The 25,257-nt window shown below is 47.0% G+C and overlaps 1 protein-coding gene across 1 annotated transcript; it reads right to left on the bottom strand.

Annotated features, from left to right (window-relative positions):
• Positions 1 to 63: 63 nt before the first annotated feature.
• LOC149362276 (glutathione S-transferase 1-like) lies at positions 64 to 18,737 on the bottom strand. The gene is made up of 5 exons (XM_089572972.1): positions 18,525 to 18,737; positions 11,034 to 11,092; positions 7,328 to 7,469; positions 3,508 to 3,678; positions 64 to 296 (listed from the first exon to the last, which is right to left on the bottom strand). The coding sequence occupies exons 1-5, from the start codon at positions 18,663 to 18,665 to the stop codon at positions 159 to 161; spliced, it is 651 nt and encodes a 216-aa protein (XP_089429098.1). The 5' UTR covers positions 18,666 to 18,737; the 3' UTR covers positions 64 to 158.
• Positions 18,738 to 25,257: the final 6,520 nt, after the last annotated feature.

Raw genomic sequence — 25,257 nt, forward strand, 5'->3', positions numbered from 1 at the left:
TGGACCATCGCTCTCAGCGTGCCGAAATAAAGCCGCTGTGAAAGTCTTTCAGATAATTTGAGCTCAAAAAAAAGGGATGCACTTTATTACGCCCGCTGTTTAATGAAGCGCCTCACGGCGAGGGCTTAATTCCTTTCCAGGTCGACGGACGATGACTTCTACTTCAGCTTGGCCCAGATCTGCTTGACAAAGTCTATGGCAGGGCCATGGATCTCTTCAAAGTAAGGAAGTTCGGACTTGAGACGCTCGTAGTAGGCGGTTAGCTTGGGGAACTTCGCCTTCTGGATGGAGCGGTTCTGTAAGAGAAGCAGTACGGAAGTGCATGATTGGCGGCTTTGAACACAACACAGGCTGAACAATATTATAACATAAGACGCGAATTACATCAACGCACTCTTAGGAATCATGCTGGGATGCGCAGCTCAACTGTACTGAAAGAAAGCACGTGCTGAAGTGCAACAGCATAGCTTACAAGGAAATATACTTAAGATTTGCGATGTTTCTTTCCTGCGCGCCTGCCTCACGAGCCCAATGCTTCAAGGAGAGGTTTCAGAAAGCTGCAGATTTTTTCAATGTATTTCAGTTGTTTCTCCTTTTTACGTTCACGCCATGAATATCCCTCCCCATTTAGCCTGTTTCAATTAGCGACGACAGATACAAGCATATAACTTTGCAGGAAAGTTGCAAGTTAAATTCAGTGCCTCCTTTCTGAAGTGAGCAAAGTAAAAATCCCGGGGAAAATGGGCGCAATCTGTGCAAGCGGGTTAATTCCAGGTATTGAAATGCTTGACAAAACAACTTATAGCATCGAATGAGAAAGCTATTCGAAGATCAGGGCTGACTCTTTCTTCGGTTGAATGCATGGTGTGATCACCGGGTCTGCGTGAATTCGCATTCTCTGTATCATTCGTTACATTTCAACCCATGGTGGTGAGAAGTGCTCGATATGGCACAACTGCCCATAGGCTGAAGCTTTCTGGTTGTATCAATACGCTCCGCCTGCAGCGAGGTGGTATAGCACGGCGTGACTGCAGGTGACGTGACTACAAGATAGAAAGATTTCAGAAAAAAATTTATAACGTCCACTAGCATCTTTATTAAGGTTAGAAATTATGACATTAGAAGCTCTAGTCTATCATAATAGAGTGGCACCTAAAGCTCTTTAAACAATTCGTACTAAACTAATGTGCTTCTTCTGACATGGAGAAAATCAATTATGTTCTTCTGCAGAGCCGTATATTAGGTCCCTTCTCATTCCCCGTGTATATAATCGATAGAGTTTCAGTTCCTGCTTCAGTAAATATTACGGTGTTTGCTGGTAATGAAACAAAGCTTACCAATGGCAAAACTGTAGGTGAATTCATGGAATGTGGAAATGAATTTCTGCAATCCTTTTAAAAATTTCCCCAGAGTACTATTTCCAAATTAACGTAACAAAAAGAAAAGTTGCCCTATTCCAAGCAAAAGAAATTTAATAAACGCAGTCTGCATCTTTCGCTTGGCGAAAACAATGATGAAGTCTTATCAAGCGAAAGGTATGTGGTAATCGTTTCGAACGCTCTAAGCTCGGATGTGCAGAGAGATAAGGTTCTAAACAAAATAAAGAACGTAACTGGCGTAATACGTGGCAGTAGACTGAGCCTCCCAATTGTATTTATGCTATAAGTACTCAAAGCGTTTTTACTACGATCCCTCCCATATTTTGGAATTATTCCGGTAACTACCATCTCAGAGAACGCATACGAATAAGTGCTGCCGCAAAAGCGCTCAATCAGAGTTATCGTCAACGTGCAGTGGCCTCAAAAACCGGTACCTACTTTATTGATATTTGTGCTATGAAGCCTAAACTGCGTTCTGCCTTTTCATTCTTAAATATATATAGTATAGCTATAATAGGTATAACACAGTAATGCACTAAGCGTTTTTTTCCTTCATTTTCCATACGCCTACATAATACTTGGGGTATACCGTTGTCTTGTACAAATTTCAAAATGGAATCAGTACGCTACCACTCAAAAGTACTTCTTAACGCCCTTGAGGATAACTGTGTCGATCATGAAAGCCCTTCCTATGAAGCTCATTTCACTGCTTCATCATCTCAGACAGTCAAGTCGACTGAAACTTTTTAAGTCAATGTACTCTTTGTGTAGTTGTTTCTGCTGACCAAATGGTGCATACAGCTTGCTATTGTATCCGGCGCTAAGCAGGCTGCTTGCGTCTGTGGGCGCAGTGGGGCCTCCAAGCTGCATATCGCTGCTTTTTAGGGCGAAAGCCTTTAATGGCTCCTCGTTTTCCATCCGTCCGTTTGTCCGTCCGCGAAAACTGTCACGCTATAGCTGTCAATCATTCTGACGACGTCATCAGTGGCGTAATATGTCTTAACCAAAATGATTGAGTTCATCGTGGCATAGTAAGCCGTAACCATTAATTAGTAACCAGCCATCAGTAAGTAATTAGTCATTAATGAATAATTATTCATTATTGAGTAATTAGTCATTAATTAGTGATTAGCCATCGGTTAGTAATGAGTTTTTAATTAGTCATCAGCGACTGAGGCAGTCAAATCGGCGCGAGAAGGCTTTCGCTTCAGAACCATTATATCGTCAAAGTGCTCCCCCCCCCTAATTTTTTACACTGCGGCTCTTTAAAAGGAAGCATGCGTGTTGAGAGAGAAATAACCATTTCACACATGCCTTTCTGAGTTATCTCGTATCAGTTTTCCAATTATTCGGTGTGTGTTTTGTGTGGCTTTTGGAGAAATTATAAAGATCGTATGGGGTTTGTCCGGATCACTACACGGAAAGGTCGGAACACATTTGAACTTCATAGAACAGCATACAATTAATGCCGAAGCAAAATGGAAAGAAGGTGCAAAGTATATTTCAGCTTCAGTATATTTATGGTATCGTACGGACTCCCTATTTCTTCAGATCTGCTGGTGCGATTCGTATGGAAAGGCTTCAGTAGGGATTGCTTTAAGTTTAGGTCTAGGTACGTGGAAAAAATTCAACATTTAAACATTAGAGACTTTACTCTGCATTTGCTGACTTCAAATATTCATGAGGGGGTCTTAAATGCGGAAGAAAGCACAATCCTTTTGTCACAGGATATCTATAGCTGTCAAAAGTGCTTATATGCGGGCCAATGATATCTACTAGCCCGATATGCCACCAAAACTTACCGCTACAGGCTTCGACATGGGCCTTACACCAGTTCGAGATGCATCTTATGCACATAGACAAAGAAAACATGAACAGAAGAAAGTTCAAGGCAAAAGGAGAAACATTCCTCGCTTCGAGAATAAATCTTGATTTCTGAGAAGTACCATGCTGTTTTGGAAACAGAAGCATGAACTGCTTAATCGAAGCCTTGTCCTTATCTCCGGTGTCGATAGCTTCAAAATCGATGTAGTTGCGAACATGTGTGACTTGTTAGCGACAGCATATTTCGCGGCTATCACTGCCTGAAAGGCGACCAAGAGATTCCATTATGAATTGCGGCGCTTACCTCAAGGGCAATTATTAGGTGCCCGATAAGAGAAAGGTCGGCAAGGGTGATCTCATCTCCGATAGCAAACTTGCTGTCACCAATGAGGTTCTCCAATCCTCTCAGAACATTTTTCTCAAAGCTAGCGACCTCTTCAGCGGTTGGCTCGGTCTTCTCCCAGAAACGAGGGCGCTGCAAAAAAACAAGAAAAACAGTGGTTGATACGACGTATTCTTGCGAATGGGAGTACCCGGGCCGCAGTTCAATTTTGTGCATTCGCAACATTCCAATTTTGAAAATGTTTACAGAATATTAAATGTAGACTGTGGGCTAACGCCTCAGTTCTTATGGCTGCGATGCTGCAAAAATTGAGCACACAGTAAGTTGAAAAGTTCTAAAGCTTATGTTGCTTTTATTGCCTTCTTCAAGCTTTTTAAAGCAACAAAGAAAAGAAATTAAGGGAAGGACGGCATAGGAGTCTATTGCGGGAGCATTAACTGTCGTTATAAAGTTCCTAAACTAAAATGTGGTGTACGCAGAAACTTTTATGCAAACCTGTTAAATGAATGGGTGCGAGTTCATAAGTATTTAGCTAAGGTAAAGCACATCTAGACATAAATCCCGGACACCAAGAAATCAAAAAGCAACACGCCGTGGCAGGTACGGTGAACGCATCAGTCGTACGCCAAAGTCAAGTTGTAGCAACTTGAGCTCTTCGAAATTTTCTTAGCTACATTGTATCGAGGTCATTATTGCCAAATGTTCCTCAAATATCTCATGTTTCTCTGACGAACAGGGTCGGAAGGAACCCTGGTACACGTGTCTAGAAGAAATATCTGTACTATGTGTCGTTAGACTATGGTTAAATGAGAGCAAGGCTGGTACTTTTGCATTGGTGGTTGAGGCGTCGCACGTATACAAGATCTTTCAACTAAGACTTTACACAATTTTAAAAAACGGGCTTTTTGAATTAGATGAGCACATTTTTCGGCATAGCATTTTCAGGGGTGCCGTACATCAGAATATAGCTTAGACACGCTAACTAGCAAGCTGTCTAACTAATATTGAATAGTTAACTTTTAACTAATACTGTTAGACTGCTTAATTATTGAGACGCGTGTAGCCCAGTGTAAGTTATATTCGTACTAGTTTCTAAATTTTCAAAAACTCAGTTACCTTGCGCGCTGTGGCCCAACAAATTTCGGGTACATCCAGCTAAAATGCCTGTGCTTTCGAGAACCCTGCAGGCAAATCAACCCCTCCAGTGCACCTAACTCGTCAAAAAGTCAAAATTTTAAGGGCCACAGCGCCGAGGATAACGCTGTTTTCGAAATTCTAAAAAATGATATGGATATAACTTTCGTAGGCTACACACCTCTAGATTAATTAGGAAGACTAACAGTAATAGTTAAGAATTTAGCAATTCAGTATTGATTAACCAGCGTGCTAGTTAGAACATCTTAGCTCTATTCTGATGTACTACACCGCTGACAGTGCTGTGCCGAAAAAAACGCTCTTGTAACTTAAAAAGCCTATTTTTAAAAATTGTGCCAATTCTTAGGTGAAATACCCTGTATGTGGTTCCTAACGGTAGACGTGGCAACGAGAAGTTTTAAATTAATTACGTCTTTCATGATCCAAAGTCTCTTACGAGTTCATGCAAATATTCAATGCACTTTTAAATGGGCAGTGCAGACAAATTTCAGTTGGCCGTGTCGATAGACTACGGTGTTGTATATTGAGGGAGACCAACGCCACTATTTCGCAATATACCTACGTTTCAGGCCAAGGTGGGCCACCCCGGCAAAACGGCCTCGTCATAAGGCAACCCGTGCGGTACCTGCACACTCTGTTGAGGGAGGAACCTTAAAACCTTCTCCCTGAAGGAAAATGAACCCCGATTTGAGTTGCTTAATTAAACATTTCTCTCTCTCTCTCTCTCTCTCAACAAAAATCGAGGTTTGATAGGCTAGAAAAGACAAAAAATGCAGGCTTTTTAGCATTACTAAACGCGAAATATTGTGCGAAAGCAGGTTTTTGCAGATGGGCACCAACGCCACGTACTTGAAAGCACGATTGAAAGCGCCTTTCCTTTCGTGAATTTTGCGCACATATGCAAGTTGATGAAGACAACGATATGTGAATGCGCAGCGCGAGAGTGTGGAAGTTTGATACGAGGCGTGATCTGCTGCGGCCACAGCACAGTGCTTTCACGAAGTGGCTAACGAAGCTGTTCCGTTCGCGCCCATTGCGGTTCGTAACCAAGTAGCGGGAATATTTAACTTCTCCAGGTGGTCAAGGTCATCCTCATTTAAAGTCTCGTTTATTTCCCGCCATTTCCCTCATCACGTGGCTATCTTCAGAGGCTTCACCGCACGCCGGAATTTCCCAGGTTAGGAGGCCAACAGTTCTTTCGCACAAAAACGAAATCCGGCTGTCGCCATCAACGGCGAATTTCGCACGTAAAATGCATGCACCAAAACAGATTTTTTGGCGCCGATCTAAGTGAGCAGGATGGTGGTGGTGGTAAAACTTTATTTCCCACAGTAGGGGTCCTGAAGGACACTCGGCTAGGCGCCAGGTGTAGAGGGCAGCTCCCACGTAGGCACAGAGAGCCCGAAGCTCCCCGCCGCCGCGCGGGCCTCCTGGACAGCCCGAAGCTGGTCGTGAAGTGAAGCACTTTTTAGTACCTTGTACCCCGCCCGTCATTTCAGAACAGCGGACACCATCCTTTTCAATAAGGGCGCTCAAAATTCGGACAGACTGGGAGGAAAAGTTTTGAAATCCAATTGTGTCGTTTATAACCAGGACAGCAGCTTGGGCATGTTGGTTATTCATTTGTGACGGAACAGCGCAAAACAACGGAGCAGCGCTTGTCTCTTGTCCCGGTGTTTTGCGCTGTTCCGTCACAAAAGTCGTTTATAAGTCAGAATTTTTTCGCCGCAGAAACGCCAACATAGCCAGAAAGAACCAAATAATAAATTTCCAGTGTAAGTAAATTGCATGGAGTGATCCTGAGTGTAAGTTTAAACTGAAGCTCAAATGCCTCTTTGCCGCCGTCATGATCCCGCTTGTCGTCTTCTGCGAGCTTCTGCTTCTAGAGTGAGAAACTTAGGATCCTGTGGCTGCTAGCGTTTCTCTTGGTTTTCTTTGCACGAACTTCAAGTTCCACTCTTGGCTGTCGTTCTCGCTGAACTTGCGAATGGCGCACGTTGAAATCTTGAGAACGGTGCTAACGTTGTCGTAATTTTGGCAAATAAGTTGTTGCTCCATTAATTAATCTCTTTGGTTAGGTTAAAATCACATGTTATCTGCCGGGATTTTTCTGTAATGCTATGAAACTAGATTTCATAAAGACCTGAAACCGGTACGAGCTCCTAGAACGCGAAGGCTGAGATGGAGTTTTTAATGATTTTTTTTTATTTTGCCACTGGCCTCCGTGAGCCGAGCGAGGCGCAACTTTGTTTCTTCGAGATTTCATGCACTGGCCCTGCAATGCGTGCTGCCCACCAGGAGCGGACGCCGTAAAAGATCGCCGGACACGTTGACGTTAACAGCCGCTGCTGTAAAACACACTTGAGAGGAAAGCGCCATAACTGCGAGGAAAGCGCCATAATGCTGCAAACCGCGGCTGAGAACACCTGTGGCGGCTGTAATCCGAGTGGCGCCATCTCATGCGCACAACACAAGCTGCATTCGTTAAACGGTCTACAGGGATATTCCGCAGACGCCAGAAAGGAAAGTGCTTCCCTGTCAGCACTGTTCCGTCGTCCCGACGAACGACCGATAAATAAATAAAAGAATAGGAATACTGCAATCTAACTAATAAAAAAATACTCACTAGAAAGGTCACGAGATGAGGCTGAATGCTGCACGAAGCTGAGGACAGTACCTGGTCGATACGAGCGCGATCCTCGATGTTAGCGGGGTAAAGCTCAGATGTCGGTGCGTACTTGCGCATCAGGTAGTAGGCGATGGCGTTGCTGCAGTGGAAGAGTAGAACTTGTGTAGGGCAGATAAGGCAGCAATAGATAAGCAGCCAATAGATAAGGCAGCATGCCACGTGCAAGGCAACATTTTTTTTTTAGGTGGAGCAACCAATGAAGTAAGAGACTGCGCACAGCTTCAGAACAATTTCAGAACAGTAGATAAACTTCATCCGACCATATACTTTTTTGTTCTTAACGCACATAGGTTAAACCTTATTTCATGTGCATGCATATGCTTGGGTCATGCATATTTCCTTTTGAATGAATACATTATGCGCCCCTTTGCCGACGGCACCGAGTAGCCTCTACTGGCGCACATTTCTATGTCCGGAGAGAGCGGTTTGACTAGACGGGGCTTCAATTTCGGATGCTGCTGAAGGAATATCGTAGCGACGAAAAAGGCAATATAATTTAAAATTGATGAAAGTGATACAAAACAGAAAATAGAGCCTCTTGTTCTCGAAATACGAAGAGTTATAAGTACTAGCTAGTTTGTCGCTGTCTCAGAACTCCACCATGCGAACGCGAACGGCCGCAGTAGCCTATGAGGAGAAGTGCGCTCAGCATCACGGTTTGGGTCAAGGTCACCGGTTCGAATTCGGCTATGGAAGTTGGTCTTCGCCAGAGAGTGGAAGAAAGGGTATACGAGTGGCCGTGCCTCCTAGTCGAGAGTATGGATATCATTTTTTTTTGCACAACCTCCTACTACGCTGGTGCATTCGTCATTACGTTTGACCTGCGACCGGCATGACATTCGACATTCGAAGACATGTGGTCACCTCTCTAGAGTTTTCAAAACTCAGAGATGCCAGAAGTATTCGGACTATGCCTTTAACGGGCCTGAAGTACTGAACTTTAAAGCCACGAAAAGGCTGTAAAATAGTCTTCTCTATGCAAGCACGAACACGGCCAAGTATTGGACGCAACAAACAATTGACAGCTTTTTTTTTTCGGCTTCAAACATTCGGTACTGCTGCAGTTTGAACTGTTTGGTTGACCACATTTACGAAGAACAGCGCACTTGGAAAACACAACAACTAGATACAGAACGGGCGGAGATAAGGGTTGCGTCAAGTGCGGCCGCTTCTAAGAGCCCCTAAATTGCCTGACTTACGATCGAGACGCATCGATGGCACGATACTTTGACATGTGAACCTTGCGGTGACAACTATAATTAGCGAATACTGAATCGCAATAGTCATCCGCGAACGTGACATTCGCGTGACGTAGTATGAGCAGGGCCAGGGTTCGGTCACGCGGTATTATGCGACATTAACGCTGACGTTGACGTGGTGTTCCTAGCATTAGCTTACTTATGCAGTTAATTTGGGCCCCGCCGCGGTGGCTGAGTGGTTAATGGTGCTCGGCTGCTGGCCCGAAAGACGCGGGTTCGATCCCGGCCGCGGCGGCTGAATTTCTTTGGAGGAGAAATTCTAGAGGCCCGTGTACTGTGCGATGTCAGTGCACGTTAAAGAACCCCAGGTGGTCGAAATTTCCGGAGCCCTCCACTACGGCGTCTCTCATAGCCTTAGTCGCTTTGGGACGTTAAACCCCATAATCCAAACCAAACCAGTTAATTTGGTGCAATAACCTTTCTGCAGCTTGTGCAGCCGGATAGAGAAGGGCTTAGAGCGTTGTGGTGAACGGGCGAGAAGCGTTACGCTGAGCGCGCCAGCCATCAAGCTTAATGTTGTAAGGGAATGTCATAAACTTCCTAGGCCAAGTATTATAAAGTGCATTGCGTAATTAATCGATTGCATAATGGCGTCCTTGAAAGAACTTCCCTTTATGAATAGGCCCGCCAAGATGACAGGTATGGAGGCACCATCCTTTTTTTGTGTGTGTTTGCAATTGCAAATATTTCCATCGTCAGAACAGATATCGATGACACGACCTGTCAAAGAATGGGAGATTTGGAAATCGCACAACACTCTGAATGCTGTGCTAGGTAGGTCTGTATCCCGAGATCAATTAGGGGAACACTTAAGCTCCGCCTTAAGGGTATGACGCGATAGCTTTAATCGGCTCCTTTGGCGGCCTGGTGTCCTTTTTGCGTATCATTCCGAAAACACTGAAAACACTCACACTATATTTTGTCTCCCCTTTTTATTATTTATTTCTATCTTCTTTTTTACTTGCTGATAAATATGCGGATGAGATGGTCGTAGAAAGCACCGAAAATATCGCACGGTACAAATATTCCTCTGCGGTCAAGGGGTAGCGCGCACATCTCACAACCCAAGGAGCAGCTGTTCGAATCCTCGTCCGACCTTTTATTTTAGCAACCGGTTTGAGTTCTGCAGCGGCACTACTTATTGGTGGCGCAATGATGTCGCTACCCTGCATACCAATCATGAATTATGTAGTTACGTCATCGCTGTTGTAGTGTGTGATCATTGCGGAGGGTTTGAATTCTCCCCGTCAGATTATCTCGTTGTGATGTCACCAGCCTATCGACAAATCTCGATTTTTTCGAGATGCCAACTCCTACTATAGCGGGACCTGCGCTGAACGGCACCCTTAACTCTTTCACGTTGAAAGGTAAGGCGTGCTTCATGGTCATTCGCAACAACTCTTACCTGTGTACGCAAAGCCTGCGGCAGCTATCGCTGATAAAGAAAAACCGAGTACTTCACTGGTACATAGTGACTAAGATGTAGGCAAAAGAGAACAGGTCGAACAAAGATAAAGTTCTGCGCTTCCCCTATCGCCCCTTAAGTCCTTTTCCCTAAGTTCTTGTTAGTCTGCTAGAGCAAAGTTTCCAAGCAACTAGCCACTGCTAAAGGCCTGCTATCCTTCAGTTATTTCTAACGCTGCTTACTGTATGTGTTATGTGGTTATATGCGCAAATTTCACCCACCCCCCTTTTCTTTACACGTAAAGGCTAGTTCACATGCAAGCGACTGAGCGATTGAGCAACGCGTCGCAGCGAAAATTTCCAACTTGTTGAAACCTCGCCGCTCATCGCCGCGACGACTCAAATTGAGGAATAACACAGCGCACTCCTAAGACACGGACAAAGAAAGGCAAGACGATACAGCGCTGTATCGTCTTGCCTTTCTTTGTCCGTGTTTTAGGAGTGCGCTGTGTTTTTCCTCAAGATGAACTACGAATTAGCCCGCTCTTCCGCCCTTGCAGACGACTCAAAAACAGGTTTTTCCGTCGCGGCGGCAGGATTCGCTAGCATTTTCGCTTGAATGTGAAACAGGCTTAACATTTAGCTTAAAAGCATAGCCTGTTTCGTCGCTATATTCTGTTCTTCTCGACGTTTTGCTTACGGAACATCTGGACGCATGTCAATTCTCCTTATGGAGGTAGTGTGTGCAAGACGCCACGATTATGTATATGTGAATATTACGCTTAGAAGCAGCGTGCTTACAAAAATTTTGGCATACTGGACAGAAACAGCGTCAACCAGTTTAAACTGCGCAAACATAGAGCAAAACGTCCCAGTCTTCGGCTGCCACTATGATGGCCATCAAAAATTCACATCGCAGAATGACTTGCTTTATCGTTCAGTAACTTGTGAATGAGGAGATACAGCTGACTGGACTGCACCTCTCGTAAACAATGAAGCCATCGTCGTCAATCGTTGGTACCATGTGGAAGGGGTTGACCTGCATTGGAGAAGAAATTGAAATCAAGAAATGGATGCAATACACCATTCATATTCAGATGGGGGTCGGTTGAGTAGCGGATTTCCGAGTGATGTGGGTAGAATTAATGGAAGAATTAACCGTGTACAAAGTTTTCCTTCACGACTCAAGAGGAGCACTGCCTTATGGGTAGTGACTGTGAATTTGCCTTCAGTTTATAACCGTTCTTTGAATGATCTGTCTGCGTTGAAACGAAGAATGATTTCGCGTTGAGCCGGTTAGTCAGGCTGTCTATACGTTTGGTTGGATGTCTAAAATGCTGTGTGGAGGAAGCGCGATCGTCTCCATAATGCCTAGCAGCAGCTCCGCTCGCGTACAAGAGTGTGGATGCAATGGGGTACGCTAGTAATACCCATGAGCCATCTTCGAAGCTGCGTCCCATACATCGGAACGCCCTTTCCGCGATTGAGCTATTAGCAGTAAATATTCATTATTTCCTCATACAATATAGTTAAACAGATAACGAAAAGAAGCCTTAATATACTGCCGGATGGTGCACTATCCTTGACGAATATTTGTTTTAACTATCGAAATAGCGAAGAAGGTGGAACGTTCTATTTATACTTGCGGACATCCGCTGCAGAGCTTCTCTCTGCAATCATTGCTAAAATCTCGGTTACTGCACGTTGTTCCATATACACATCATAGCCATAAATGGCTCTAAAAACAGAAGGAAATTTGATTTGGGGCGTCCAGTGCTCGATGCTGCATTTCTGCAACATACATTTGAAAGCGAGCTGTCTTGTGCTGCCATCTCTGCTGCTTCAGTGGAACTGTTGCCAAACAAGCGTGATGAAAGCTTCACGAGCTCACGTGCAGTGACGCTGGTAAGTTTTTGCAATTTAATTGTGTTTCTGACCTGGATAAAGTGCACTAAACTTTTTTGGGCCTTTCTACTTATCATTCTTAATGTGTAGAAGCCAGGAAACTTTCTTATTTTGGAACAGTTGTTTCTGGCGACCGAAAGTTTCTATGTTGCACATATGCAACAACGTGCACATGGCGGCTGAGAGTATGTTTATTTCCTAGAATATGTCTTTTTTTTTGTAGAATACGTGAATTTTTTTGTACGGTCGCAGTAGCAAGGGCAGGCGTAATGCCAAGGAGGTATTTAAAGAGAGACCATGTGGATCGCGAGTGAAATGCAGAGTGAAGCCCATCGCAAAGATCACTCCACTGAGAGTGCTCGAGAGAGGCGCACTGCGCGACGATCTCGTCCCGCAAAGCAGCGACGCGGGAGGAAAGTTGGGCATTGTGGGGTTGGGACCGAAATGAGAGTTGAAACCGTCTACGGCAGCGCCATAAACGGAGAAGGTGAGGATCTCGGTCTGGGATTGGGTGACAAGAGCGAACGCGACGGCTACTGGACGTGAGCGCTGCAGAGATGCGCGACGCCCAGTTGTAGGATTTAAAGGAGTCGGAGACGAGATTAGTGCGAAAGGCGTGCCAGTCAGTGTGAATAACCGGGTGACATCGAGGGATGTTGGAAAGAGAGGTGGTATTATGGATGAGAAAGTGGTCACTGAGAAGAATTTCGGCTGTCACTTGCCAGTGAATTGAAATTTAACGCGGAGAGAAAGTGAGGTCGGGTGTCGTGGGTCGCTGTGAGGCAGTGCCCGCTCTATTAGGGGAGCCAGGAGTATTAAGAAGGGTGAGGTGGCGTTCCTGGGCCAGACAGTGGAGGAGGCGGCCTGGTTTGAGGGTGTGGGGGTAGCCCCAGAGTGTGTGAGGGGCATTGAAGTCACCACCAAAGAGGAGATGGGAGGTAGAAGGAAGAGAGTCATGGAACTTGCCCAGAGCAAAGAATAAAAAGTAAGTGACAGGGGGATTGTAGAAAGACAAAAGGGCGAGTGAGATGCGGGTAGAAGTGTGGTAATAGATCACAACAAGTAAATATTTAAGGAGGGTGGAGGGGACGTCAAGCGGCTCGACGAGCACATCGCCACGTACATAAATAGACGCAAGTGGTGTGGCCGTAGTGGCATGGTAGGTGCGGTAGCCTGGGACAGTGCGGGCCGTCCGAGCCTCCTGGAGAAGGAGAAAATGGGCCATGGAGGGGAGGGTGAGTAGTTACTGTTGGAGGGGGGTCTTATTATGGCAAAGCCACGCAAAGCCACCGGGGGGCGCGGTGACCTAGAGTGAGACAACGGGTGCAGGTGGCACGCTTGGGTTTATGTGGGCGGCACTGGTTGGCAACGCGGTATACCACCTCACCCGTGGCACTCCTCAAGGTGCTGTTCTATCTCCTACCCTTTTCAATCTCGCTATGGCCCCTCTCACCTCACCGCTGGCTGAAATTCTCGACTTGCATCATATATTTTACGCGGATGACATCACTCTCTGGTGTTCGTCTGGCTCTCCGGGTCACGTACAGGACACCCTGCAACGTGGCCTAGATCTCATCGACTCCTTTCTCACCACCGCTGGCCTCTATCGTGCTCCTGAGAAATCCGAGCTCCTCCTTCTGAACCATCCTCCTACCAGCGCTCACACAACCACTCCCATTCCTGTCGACACGCAGTGCAAAGTTCTTGGCTACCCTTTGCATGCCGCCAAGAATGTGCAAGCCCTCCACCATGCTGTCACCACCTGCCACTCGGTAACTCACCTCCTGCGGCGCGTGGTCACTCGACGCTCAGGTCTCCACGAGGCTCATGCGTGCCGAGTTGCCGACGGGCTGGTCCTCAGCAAGGTCTATGCTTCCTTCACTCAGACTCAACGCTCTCGAGACTGCCCTTGTGGGCCTTTAGAAGGCAGCTCTCAACCTCTATCTCGCTACCTCTAGCGCTAAGCTTTTTGCCACAGGCCTCTTCCATCCGCTTCGTTCTCTTCTCGCTCTCCATCGCGACTCACAGCTTGCCCGGCTTTCCCTTACCCGTCAGGGTCAGTGGTTATTGGCTCAAGAGGGTATCTCGCCCATTCCAGTCTACCCGTTCACCTCTCCTAGTCCAACCCCGGCTCCCAATCTTCGTATCCTCCCCCTTCCGGCCAACATGTCCCCCGTCCGGCAAGCCGCCGTCGTCATGCGGCCGCGCAGCACCATTCCCCTCTATTTCATACCCAGGGTGTAGCCTACACGGATGCCTCCTTCGTGGCTCCTCGACGTTCCTGCGGCTACGCCCTGTACCCTCCCCACCTCCCCGCTCCTGAAACCCACACCAGCGGGCTGTATCTATGCCCTCCGGACGCATTGTCCCTCGAGGTCCTCGCCATTACGCATGCCCTCCAGTCACTTGCCCTCCTTCCCTCTCCAAGAGTACACAGTCTATACACACTCACAAGCCGCTATACACCACACACAGAAACGCACCCGAACCCCTTCTCTCCAACAAGTGGTCGAACGAGCGGTCTCCGCACTGCAGCCTTCCATCGCTTTCCTCCGCTGGGTCCCTGGGCATTCAGGGATTGACGGCAATAAGCTGGCCCATCAGCTCGCCCGCGACACACTTTTCAGGGCACCGTTGATACCCTGGCCCCAGCCCTCGGAGGACGGTGGGAGACTCACCCTTCGCCGCACCATAAAAGAGGTCTACTCGAGCTCCGCCTCGACAAACGCCTTTATCCTCCCCCTCATCCATCACTCCCGGTACCGGAGGCTCGCCTTCTTTGGCACAACCAAATGAATGCAGTCATCACCCCGTGCCGCCTCTTTCTCTAACGCTATCGATAGGACCCTTCCTGTCACAACTGCCCCTGTATCTCTGCGGACCTGGCCCATTGCCTCTTCTATTGCCTGGCTGCTCAGAAGTCGGGTTCCTAACCCCCACGTTCTCTATCCATCACTACCTGGCTCGACTGCCTTGGCGCTGAAGGGGAGGAATAACAGAGACTTCTGGTCGCCCAGGCGGTCCACATGCTCCGCCTGTAAATTATGGTCGAATAAAGGTCTTCTTCTACTACTACTACTACTACTACTAGATAGTCTGTACATTGTGTACTGACAAAAAGAAATTAGCGGCGCTTTAGAGCTGACCTTACATGCAGTCCGCAGATATTACTATAGACGAAAATGTCTAAAGGATGGCAATAAAGTCTAAATGTTTGCAGAATGTCTATGGACTATCTTTGTAACGATCCTTTGCTTTTTATAGGACTACCGCATGGTTTGCCACCATCCTCTAGGGCTAAAGACCTTGAGTAATGTACAGCTTGGCTATTTTGCGCTTATGTTGGCTCTAAATGCTTTTTTTTTTGTACCGGAAGCAACAGTACGCTAGGTGTGAGTGATTGCGCAGAGCCCCGGAGCGCCCGAACTGCGCATGCCAGAGAGCGAGTGTGAGACAGCTACTGCGTAATTTCCTTTCTCAAATACAATTTTCATTTTCTTCATTACGGCCCCTCTTTCTTCTTTCACTCCGACTTCCTCCCTTCCTGTACGGTGCGGTTCAGGTGTTGCCGAGACGACAGAGAATTACTGCGCCGTTTCCTTTCCCCAAAGAGCGTTGCGTTCAAAGGGCAAGGCATCGCGCCGAACAGGTGGTGGCGTTCCGTGAACTCCCTGGCAGCGCTACAACACGCTGTCGTGTTTCATTCCTAAAGGCGAAGCTTAAGCGTTATTAATTAGCAGTTAATTAGTATTTATTCACTAATCAATAATTAGCCAAAAAAATAGTCATTTGTAATTACTTGGTAATTAGTACTTAATTATGTGCGAAATCATTCAGTGGTGACGTCACCAGTGCCACAGAGGCAGTCAATGTGATGCGCAAAACGCTTTCGCCTCTACGCACTTTAGACAAAGTGCCCCCTACGGTGCCGCTGCCTCTGCGATGCCGCGCCGTTCCTTCCCCAGTTCTACTCGGGATGACCATTGGTCAAACCACAGCAATTTTTTTCTTCTGGCCAATTACAATCAAAATTAGAGTAAGAAACCTGGCACCTAGAGGTGCCAGGCTTTGTATCCAGGGCTTTGCTCAGGAATAGGGATAAATGAGGCCCGTGTTAATGCATAGGCTTGCTGATATTTTCAGCGATGTATGGTTCATGTACCTTTTCATTTTTAACAACAGAACAAAGATGAAAGATACGTCACAAGCGAAAGCAGATAGGACAAGAGCTTGTCCCTTGTCCCGCGTATTTATCAGCATTAAATCACCTGCATTCTTTGTTTGCTCACCTGAGTGCCGGACGCTTTGGACGAAAAGAACACTTTGGAAGCGCAAACGACGTGGATATATCAGCGATAACGCCCAAACATGCAATCGCGTGAAAAACACCACCTCGACCTTCTATCTTCCACGTACCACTTCAAACAAATCTTCCACCTGTGTACCTTCCACGGGTCTTCTATTATGATTGATAAGCGCGCACTCAAATGCGTTCATCTCCGGGTCCCGCCTGGCAACCTTAATCTTCTCCACATCTCGTTCACTTGTTTTTCGTGTTTTTGACGCTACTCAAAGCTGTACAGCTGAGCCCGAAGTCCAATTTTCAAATGCCTACTACGCATATGCTACTTTCGGTTGGTTGGTAACGCACTAAAACTGAACGATGCAGTAAACGAAAAAAAATCGGTACAAAAAACTGCCGGAGAGGCGCCACTAGAGGCAGGAGCCATCAGAAGCACTGTCAGTCCTGCAGAAATGTCCTATTCAGATTTTAGGTGGCAGTGGCAATAGCTGTGCACATGTCTAGCATAAAGCGAGCATGGATACGAAAGGCGAGAAAACAAACGCCACGGAATGTCTTACTTTGTCCTTTTCTCATTGCACGCTTTGCAATAATCATAAAGTGTATGAGACAGGGATATGCCGTCCCTGCTTATTCACCGGGTGCTTACAGGAGTCATTTATATATCTGAAATGGGAGGCATTCAAAACAAATGGTAGTGGAGAATACCTTTGTTCTCTGACAAGCTCAAAAAATTGCCTTCCTGGGTGCCTATAGGCCACGACTTGCAATTAATCGTCGAGGACCCAGACAGACAAAGCAGAACGATGAGTTTAAAAGTCATTATGAAGTAATCTAAGTTAAGTTCCGGATAATCACGGAAAGTCACAGGAGTTTGCGGTTCCCAACGAAGCACTTGAAAATGTAACGCAATGCATCTACTTTGAGAAAATATTGACTGCTGACTCGGACCGTGTTAGTGAAGTAACAAAAAGACTAAGAAAGGAGTAGAGTATATATCCGGCAGGTAGTCTCAAGTGATGAAGGCAGGTTTTCAGTATTACTTAGGAGGAAAGTATAAAGAAGAGTATGTTATGTATACTCACCTATGGCTGAAAACCATGGAAGCTAAGGTAACGGGTTGCACTTAAGGACCGCACTGCGAGCTCCGCAAGCGAAACAATAGGTGTCACGTTAATAAACATGAAGACAGCAGAGTGGATGAGGGAACGAACGGGAGTTTATATTATCCTTCTCGAAATCAAGAAAATGGAAAGGACATGAGCAGGGTATGCAATTCCAAGGGGAGATAACAGCTGATCGTTAAGATTAACGGAGTGGATTTCACGGGAAGGCAAGCCTAGCAGCGGGCGGTGGACATCAGGTAAGGCGATGTAATTACGAAATTTGCGGGGACAGGGTGGCTTCAGTTTGCACAGGGCAGGGTTAATGGGAAAGAGATAGGTGAGGTCTTTATACTGCAGGGGTCCCTCTTATTTTGATTCTGAAGATCAAGCAAAACTTCAGAAACATGTACTACTGTGGCAATGGTACCGAAAGCGTTATTCTATGTGGCGTTTCTACTGTGGTGACACTCCAGAAATGGAAAGTGAAACAGTCTCATCCTGTTTAACGCAAATAACTTTTAGGCCTTATATGCAGGAATGTGCTCTGTGCTTTTCACGCAAGAATTTGGCGTTAAGACTTTCATGTCCGCGCTGTAAACAGCTGACTTCAATAGCGGTGCTTGTAGACGCTCACTTTCATAAAAATAGAGCGCGCCCACTTCTTCATAAGCACACAATACACTGCCACCTATACAGTACACTACACACATGGTTGCCTAGAGAGAAGGCTAGGATACTCAAGCGGACAAGGCGAGCACGGAAGAGGGTACAGGAGTGATAAAATAGATTAAAAAAGCCTTGATAGAACGAATTTTCTTCTGCACCAGCTGCTGTAAAAAGAAGAGTCGAAGAATGGCACACAGTCCTTCGCCAGTGCCGAGCACAGTCGGAGGAATGCACTTCTCAACAGCTTCACCCCGCGTTTCGATGGTTTATCAGTAATCTTCTTTCTGTCTTTCAACGACAAGATTAACAGCTGCCGAAATAATATTCCCTAGTTGCAAGCTTCGCGTATACAGTTTCAGCTTTTCTCTCGAGCATATAACAAACATGCGAGACCGAACCATGTAATGAGTTCGCATAAACCACCACCAAGACAAGGAAAAAAACAGCCATTAGGCCTAAAAGACGGGGTACGTTGCAGTCGTTATACTTGCCTTGAGGAATTCCTTAGAGAGATGTTCTTTCTTAGCGTAATCTAGGTTACTTAGGGTGAGCTCCACACCGATCTCCTTGGCCAGAGATCGAACAAAGCCACAAGGCGGACTGCCGAATAGGTTGTAGAGGATGATGGGCATGGCGATAATCAAAGGAGGAGTCCTTTTGCTCAAACTCAGCAGCCGCGACGTAATAACGCCGGTGACTGAGATTGCGATTTATATCTTTCGTACCGTGCTGCGGAGAGGAGGAAACGTTTTATCTGCATCTCGAAAGGGCTCCCATTGTGTTCCGCCACCGGGAGCTTCTGCGCCCGTTTTAGGTTACCACACATATTTTCGACGTCTATCTATTAACAGCGTCAGAGGGGGCCCTTAATGCTAGGCGAAAGAGCTTGGCACCGTTTTTTTTTACATTTTGAAGTCTACTTCTTGGGCTTAGTTCTTACGTTAAAAGTAGGAGCGAAAGCGAGGTAAAGTGGAGGTGGACTTCATGGGAGCTAATGACGTGACGTTTATAAATTTTGGCTCGCAGCGGCACCGCGAAAAAGGCGTAGGTTAAGTGCAGCATTAAAGTGCAAGCGCTGTCATGCATTCCTGCTCTCTGCTTACTTTCTTGCACTGTTTGTGTTAAATGTGTCTCTGAGTCGCGCTCGTCATTGTGTTAGGAATATTTATCGTGTTCCCAGGTAGGGTTTGCCTCAAGGAATATTGATAAAGAGTTCAAGGAGTAAAACGTAAAGCCCTTTTAACATTAAATGCAGCTACTGCACCAGCAAGCGCTGAGAGCCAATAACATGGTTGTGTAACGAGAACTGTTGGTCACGGCAAAATTTCCTGCTCCGGACATGAAATGTGCAGAGTGCGCTAATGCATGGCTGCTCAGGTACAAGAACTAACGCTTTGCATATAGTGATGCTTCGCCCAAGGTGTGTACTGGGCATCAATATGTCACGAACAAGAACTTCGGCACACATTGTGAAATAAAGGCGAGGGATGCTAAATACATCCATATTGTCACTGCCTCTGCTGGCGCACATGTGGGGAAGATTTTGTTTTGAAGTATTAAGACCTCAACGCTCATTAAATTTCTTTAACAGCAGGGTGCGAACATTGCTATTCTTTTAAAGCGCCTAGATAGCTCTTTTTTTCACATTTTTAAATGCTTAACATATTGCACTCCGCATCATTATTTCTGACCATCTTCATGGAGCTACCTATATTTTCTTCTTTAAACCTTCTAGAAGATTATCAATTGCCGGGATTTATAGGCCATCATTTAGAGTGCATTCAGCCACACATGAAGGCTCTAGCGGCAATCACCGCCATGTCCCGTATTTCGAAAGCGGCCAGTAAAAAGCACATATCCATGAAGTTTCAAGCCATGTACGCAGCTGTGCTGCTGCGAACATTTAAAACCTACATGACTTCGTATGTGGTGCTGGAATAGCCGCTTTGGTAGAAAACTCACAACTTTGCCTACACCGCGATGGGGATCAATTAACTGCAGCAGAGTCTGCAAAAAGATCAATGTGGATTGCCTCACGTGCTACACACAAGCCAGGACACTTTATATTTAATTATTTTGGTTAAGTTCTAACTTGCTAAAACACTAACACATAAAACTGAGGCTTGCACTCACAAGAGGTAAACATTAAAAGAGAAACAGTCTGTGTTCTTGCCTACATATTACAAGAGATTACGCGTGTCTTGGAAATGGCAATTGCGTACACGCAATACAGACAAAGAGCTAGTGTCTGGGATGGCAAAAAGTGTATGTGTTTTTGCTGCTAACTCTTAGCAGTCAGAGTCGTCATGCTTACATTAGCCACGCCGTGAGAATCACTAGACGTGGTAGTCGTCGCATATGGCATCAATCGTTGCGAGAAAGCTGACACTAAGTTTCTCATAAACAAAATATTCTCGAAACGCATTCAATTGAAGACGGCGCATGTACTCTTCCGATGCCTGCTGCGGAACTAATAGTAATAAAAAAGGAATAAATAAGCTACGCCTCTCAGGGCATGACGCCAAAGCTTTAACAGGTCTCGTCAGTGGCTCCTCGTGCCCATGTAGATACGTACACTCTTTCCGTTTTGTAAGAAAGAACACATCACATCCATACAAAGACTTGCCTTAACCACGCTGTACAAAACGGCATGCGTGGGTTATGGATAGCGTGCTCGACTGTGTGGGATTCCATTCTCTACTAATTACCCCATTTCTTTTCTTCGCAATTCATTTACTTTTTATACTTATGTATCCTAATGACATTTAGGCAAGTAGCGCCTTTCTAATCATCAGTTTTCTAACGTTTCATTCACTTTTCAAACTCACCGCTCGACGTGTGACGTAACAACCTTTTCGTTCAATCCGGATTTTCCGCTTGCAACTCCAATGCCTCCCGATTTTCTGCAGACTTTCTGCGGAGGTAGCCTTAAAAGGAGCTGATCTAAAAGCCGATGTATTGCTATTTGTATATTCGCAAAGGACAAAAGTAGTAGAGGCGTTGTAGCGCCACCGTTGGTCTTCCCGATTTATCATCCTGTAAATATCTGCGTTACTTATAGAAATCATATAATTCCTCGGGTTCAAACAGTGAAGTATCTTGGAGTAATATACGACTCTACTCTTTCCTGGCGGGCTTACACTGAGCAGGTTTCTGTAAAAGGAGTTCGGGCCATTGGCATCCTGCGTCGGCTTTGCAGCGCTCGGTCAGGGATGAGACGGCACACACTTCTGCTGATCTATAAAATGTGTGTCCGCCCAATTTTGGAGTTCCGATGTCTTTTATTCTCAGGAGCTCCTGCCTATAAACTTCTCTCGCTAGTGCTCTTGGAGCGTGAGGCGTTGCGCCTCTGTTTGGGACTTCCAAAATATGTAGCTAATGTTGTACTGCACCTTGAGGTGCGAATTCCATCTTTATTAGCCAGATTTCGCCTTTTAACAGTCCAAACCTTTTTAAATTTGTGTGACTCTCCTCTCCACACATCCAATGTAATATTTCTTAGTCAACCCGCAGTTTTTTAAATGCCACCTGGTCTCGTTTGCATACTCCGCAGATATGTTTCGTGCCGACTCTCCTCGATCCCTTAAACATTCAGCTCACAGATATCCATCCACTGTATAACATCTCACCTTCAGTCAAGATTGCATTTGATGTCATTTTCCCATCGAATGCCAAGCTCCAGACCTTTCCTCTCCTTCACAGTTTGTTGCAGGACCACCTAAGGTCCTTTCCTTTTCACATTCTCATTGCTACCAATGCCTCGCAGGATCGTGAAAAGGCAGGTGTGGGCATTTTTTCACCTCCATTGGGATGGTCATTTTCTCTCCGTCTCCCTGACTTCACTCCAATTTATCTGGCCGAATTATTAGCTGTTATTCTAGCCTTACGTAAAGTAGATCTTTCCGTTTCCCAAATCATGGTTATAACGGACTCTGTCTATTTGTTCTTCATTATCATCACCCACTGAGTCTCGGGTATTACGCCTATTTAAGCAGCTGATCCCGCTCCATCTAAATTCGGTGCGGTTGCTTTGGGTACCGGGTCACGTGGCCATTCAGTTAAATGAGGTTGCTGATTTTTTAGCAAAGGCCTCTCTCTGTGGCCCAATAATTGCTGTCCTGCCAACCTGCGCATATACAGCTGCGGTGAGGTTTCGCAGTTACATAATATTTCAGGAATTTTCAGCCTCGGCGCTTACTTCATCTCTCGAATATCAGCACCTTCTCCACTCTTGGAGTAGCATAGACTGGCGCTCGCGCAGGCTGGAGGTCTCTTTCACGCGTTTGCGATGCCGAGTTCCTCTGCTGAATTTTTACCTTCACAGATCTGGTCTGGCGGTTTTTCCACTGTGCCCATTTTGTGCCGAGCCTGAGACGGTGGATCACTACCTGCTGTTCTGCCGCCGATTCTCTTCTTTGAGGAGGCGGCTATTAGAAATTCTGTTTCACCAGCTGGGTCTGCCTGTGTCCACTAAGGTTGTTCTTTCCGTTGGCGCTACTTCCCTTGGACGAAGCAACAGGAGTGCGCGCTGTGCTGTTCAAAAGTTTCTTCTAGAAATACAGCGACTCCCATGCTTATATTATTTAATTTATTTATTTCTCTATTTGTTTTCATTATTCTGATTATCAAACGGTTCATTTATAATTTATTTTTCTTTTATTTTTGTCTCTCTTTCAGTCAATACAAAATTGAACCATTCCATGTGTTGCATTAGAATTTGCACATAAAGCCGTCGTCCCATCTTCGATCTCACAGCTAACAGGACCCCTGTAGCTGCGTCGTCCAATCTGTCAGCCTATAGCCTATTACTACTCCTTTTCCTCTGAAACTGCTAATCTTTCCAACAGTTCACCGCCTGTGTCTTGGCCACTCCCCCGTAGTGGGTATGTGCCATTTTACTTGAGACGAACCAACTAAACAAGCTGTTCTTTGCGACATTATCACGCCTGACCACCTCTGCCGACTCGCCTGCCCTGCCTCAGGATGCCTGCCCTACGACGAGTTGCGCGCTGCCGTCTTCGCCTACAACGGCGCATCCTACTACCCGCCACCGCTCTATGACGAGGCGGACCCGCTTTCGCCATCGCCATCGCCAGCGCCTGCGCCCGCACAAGCATCGCACTCGTCTCCGGCTGCATCCTCGGGAAACTGCGCGCCGCAACCGTCACTGGCCGGTACTCTGCCGCTCCAGTCTAGCGTCTCCGGCCCGGTTGCTCCAACACCCTCGAATTTTGTAATAAAAACAGCGCAAGGACACAGGACGAGAACGGAGAGTAGACACACACGTGTGTGTCTACTCTCCGTTCTCGTCCTGTGTCCTTGCGCTGTTTTTATTACAAGATGCTTAACCAACTCGCCCAAACTGCCATTTTACCCTCGAATTCCTGCCCCCTCGCCAAGGACCTGGCTCAAGACGAGTAGCAGCCACTCGAGCTTCACGACCCTTCGCTTCTGCAGCTGTGGCTATTCCGCTCGCACTGCCCCGTCGTTTGGTTTGTGCAAGTGGACACTCAGCTAACTGTGAACGGCGTCCGATTACATATCTAGTGGTACCTCCTCGTGAAGAGGGAGTTGCCCGCCGATCTCTTTTCCCAGCTCAACCTACCACCGCCGGGTGAACACCTTTACGACGACTTTAAGGACGCCTTCTTCAAGTTTTTCGGCGTAAACCATTCCCGCCCTGCCTCCCGTACGGTACAACCTGCTTTTGCCATGGACGCTCATCCATCTGCGAGCTCCCGTCCCACGGCTCCTCCTGCCCAGTATTGCTTGCCAGCTGTGGTGCCTGCCCTGGGACCATCACCAGAAGAGCTCTCTCTCGACACGTGCCCCATCACTTCGCAAGTAACCCGGCCTTCGGCGCAGCCTCGCTCCTCGTCACATGCTCGCTTGTACCCTCATGCCCATTGCCGGTGAGCCGATCTGTCCTTCCTGTCGCGAGGCATGCATGCACGCCACATCAAAGCCCTGTCGCTCATAATGCGCAATTGCACCGCTTACCACGCTTCCCTGGGCATCTGTTGGCTTCGCTAGTGACCCGGCCTCCGCGACAGAGGAGACAGCCGATGAAGGTGGTGGCATGCTTGCGAGATGAACGCGTCTCAGCGGGCACCATACAGCACCGCCTGTGGTCGCAGCACCTGCATCCAGTTCCTTCCGACGCTCGCGTGCCGGACTTGCGCCCTACACCTCCAACTCCGCTGCCAGTACCCAAGCGACCACGGCTTTCCCGCCAAATGGCAGCCGCCCGTTTCTCGCTCCGCCTTCGCCTGCCTTGCCGTTGTTTCGCCGCCTCCGGCGCCTGCGCCATCGCCTCCGCTTCTACCACTGCTGTTGTAGCAGGCGGCACCTTCTACCACACTGGCTGGGGCGACGCACTTCACACGCTCGCAAATCTGGACGCTGGTTCATCTTCAGGCCATCCTCGAGCGCCCTGTAAACTCTACCAGTTCCCCTCAAGCCTGGTTCGCGATCATCTCGTCGCCGCTTCCTGGGTGACTTTTCACGCCTGCTGCCTCGGTCCTCACCGTCGCTGTTCTGCATCCCTCGCCTGTTGCGAAGCAGCCAAGCTCGACCGCCTGAGCTTGGTTCTCCCTCCCGACGGCCTTCCTGGACTGCCGACCTGAACTTACCGGCCTTTACTTCCCAGTTCATACTTTTTTTTTGTTCAACGCTCTCCCTTACAGTTTTCTGTCCTTTTCGCACAAACTGGTCGTTCGTGCGTGGGGGGGAGGGCTTCTGTAGCGCCACCGTTTCGGCCACGGAAAAATAAAAAGCAGTGGGCACGCGGAGGAGAACACTGGCTCGCGCAGAAGGGAACGCTCTCGACCAGGTCCTCGGCCGGACGCTGCCGTCACTGCTCTGCCGCTTTCAGTTCTCCGGCAGCCTTCAAATAAACGTGGCCGCGGTCGCCTTCTGGGTCGACTTCAACAGCGCCTTCGCAGTAACGCCAGCGTTTGCCTTCTAGTAGTTACTAGTAGCATGCCTGCGAAGTTTAACTCCATCTGGATACCTGCTACTGCGGTCAGACTTGAAGAGAATACACGAGTAATCTTAGCCACGAGGTGCTTATGGTGTCGCTCATGTCTCGTTAATTGCCCAACGGGGGTGAAACTTGCAGTTAATGTGTGCAAAACGAGAAGTATTTTACCTAAACTGCCTAAAATGAAAGATAAAGACAGGTGGGAACTTTACTTTGCAGTCAGCACTGTATAGTGGCCGACA

This window comes from Amblyomma mixtum, chromosome 2 (assembly GCF_055824585.1).
Source record: "Amblyomma mixtum isolate Tamu chromosome 2, ASM5582458v1, whole genome shotgun sequence".
NCBI lineage: Eukaryota > Metazoa > Arthropoda > Arachnida > Ixodida > Ixodidae > Amblyomma > Amblyomma mixtum.

What these genes read in the sequence shown, in the direction of transcription:
- LOC149362276 (XM_089572972.1), bottom strand. Translation starts at nt 18,665, where the DNA reads ATGCCCATCATCCTCTACAACCTATTCGGCAGTCCGCCTTGTGGCTTT. An exon ending in TCTCTAAGGAATTCCTCAAG is followed by an intron (nt 11,093 to 18,524) that starts GCAAGTATAACG and finishes TCTCCAATGCAG; the next exon opens with GTCAACCCCTTCCACATGGT. An exon ending in ACCTAATAATTGCCCTTGAG is followed by an intron (nt 297 to 3,507) that starts GTAAGCGCCGCA and finishes CTTCTCTTACAG; the next exon opens with AACCGCTCCATCCAGAAGGC.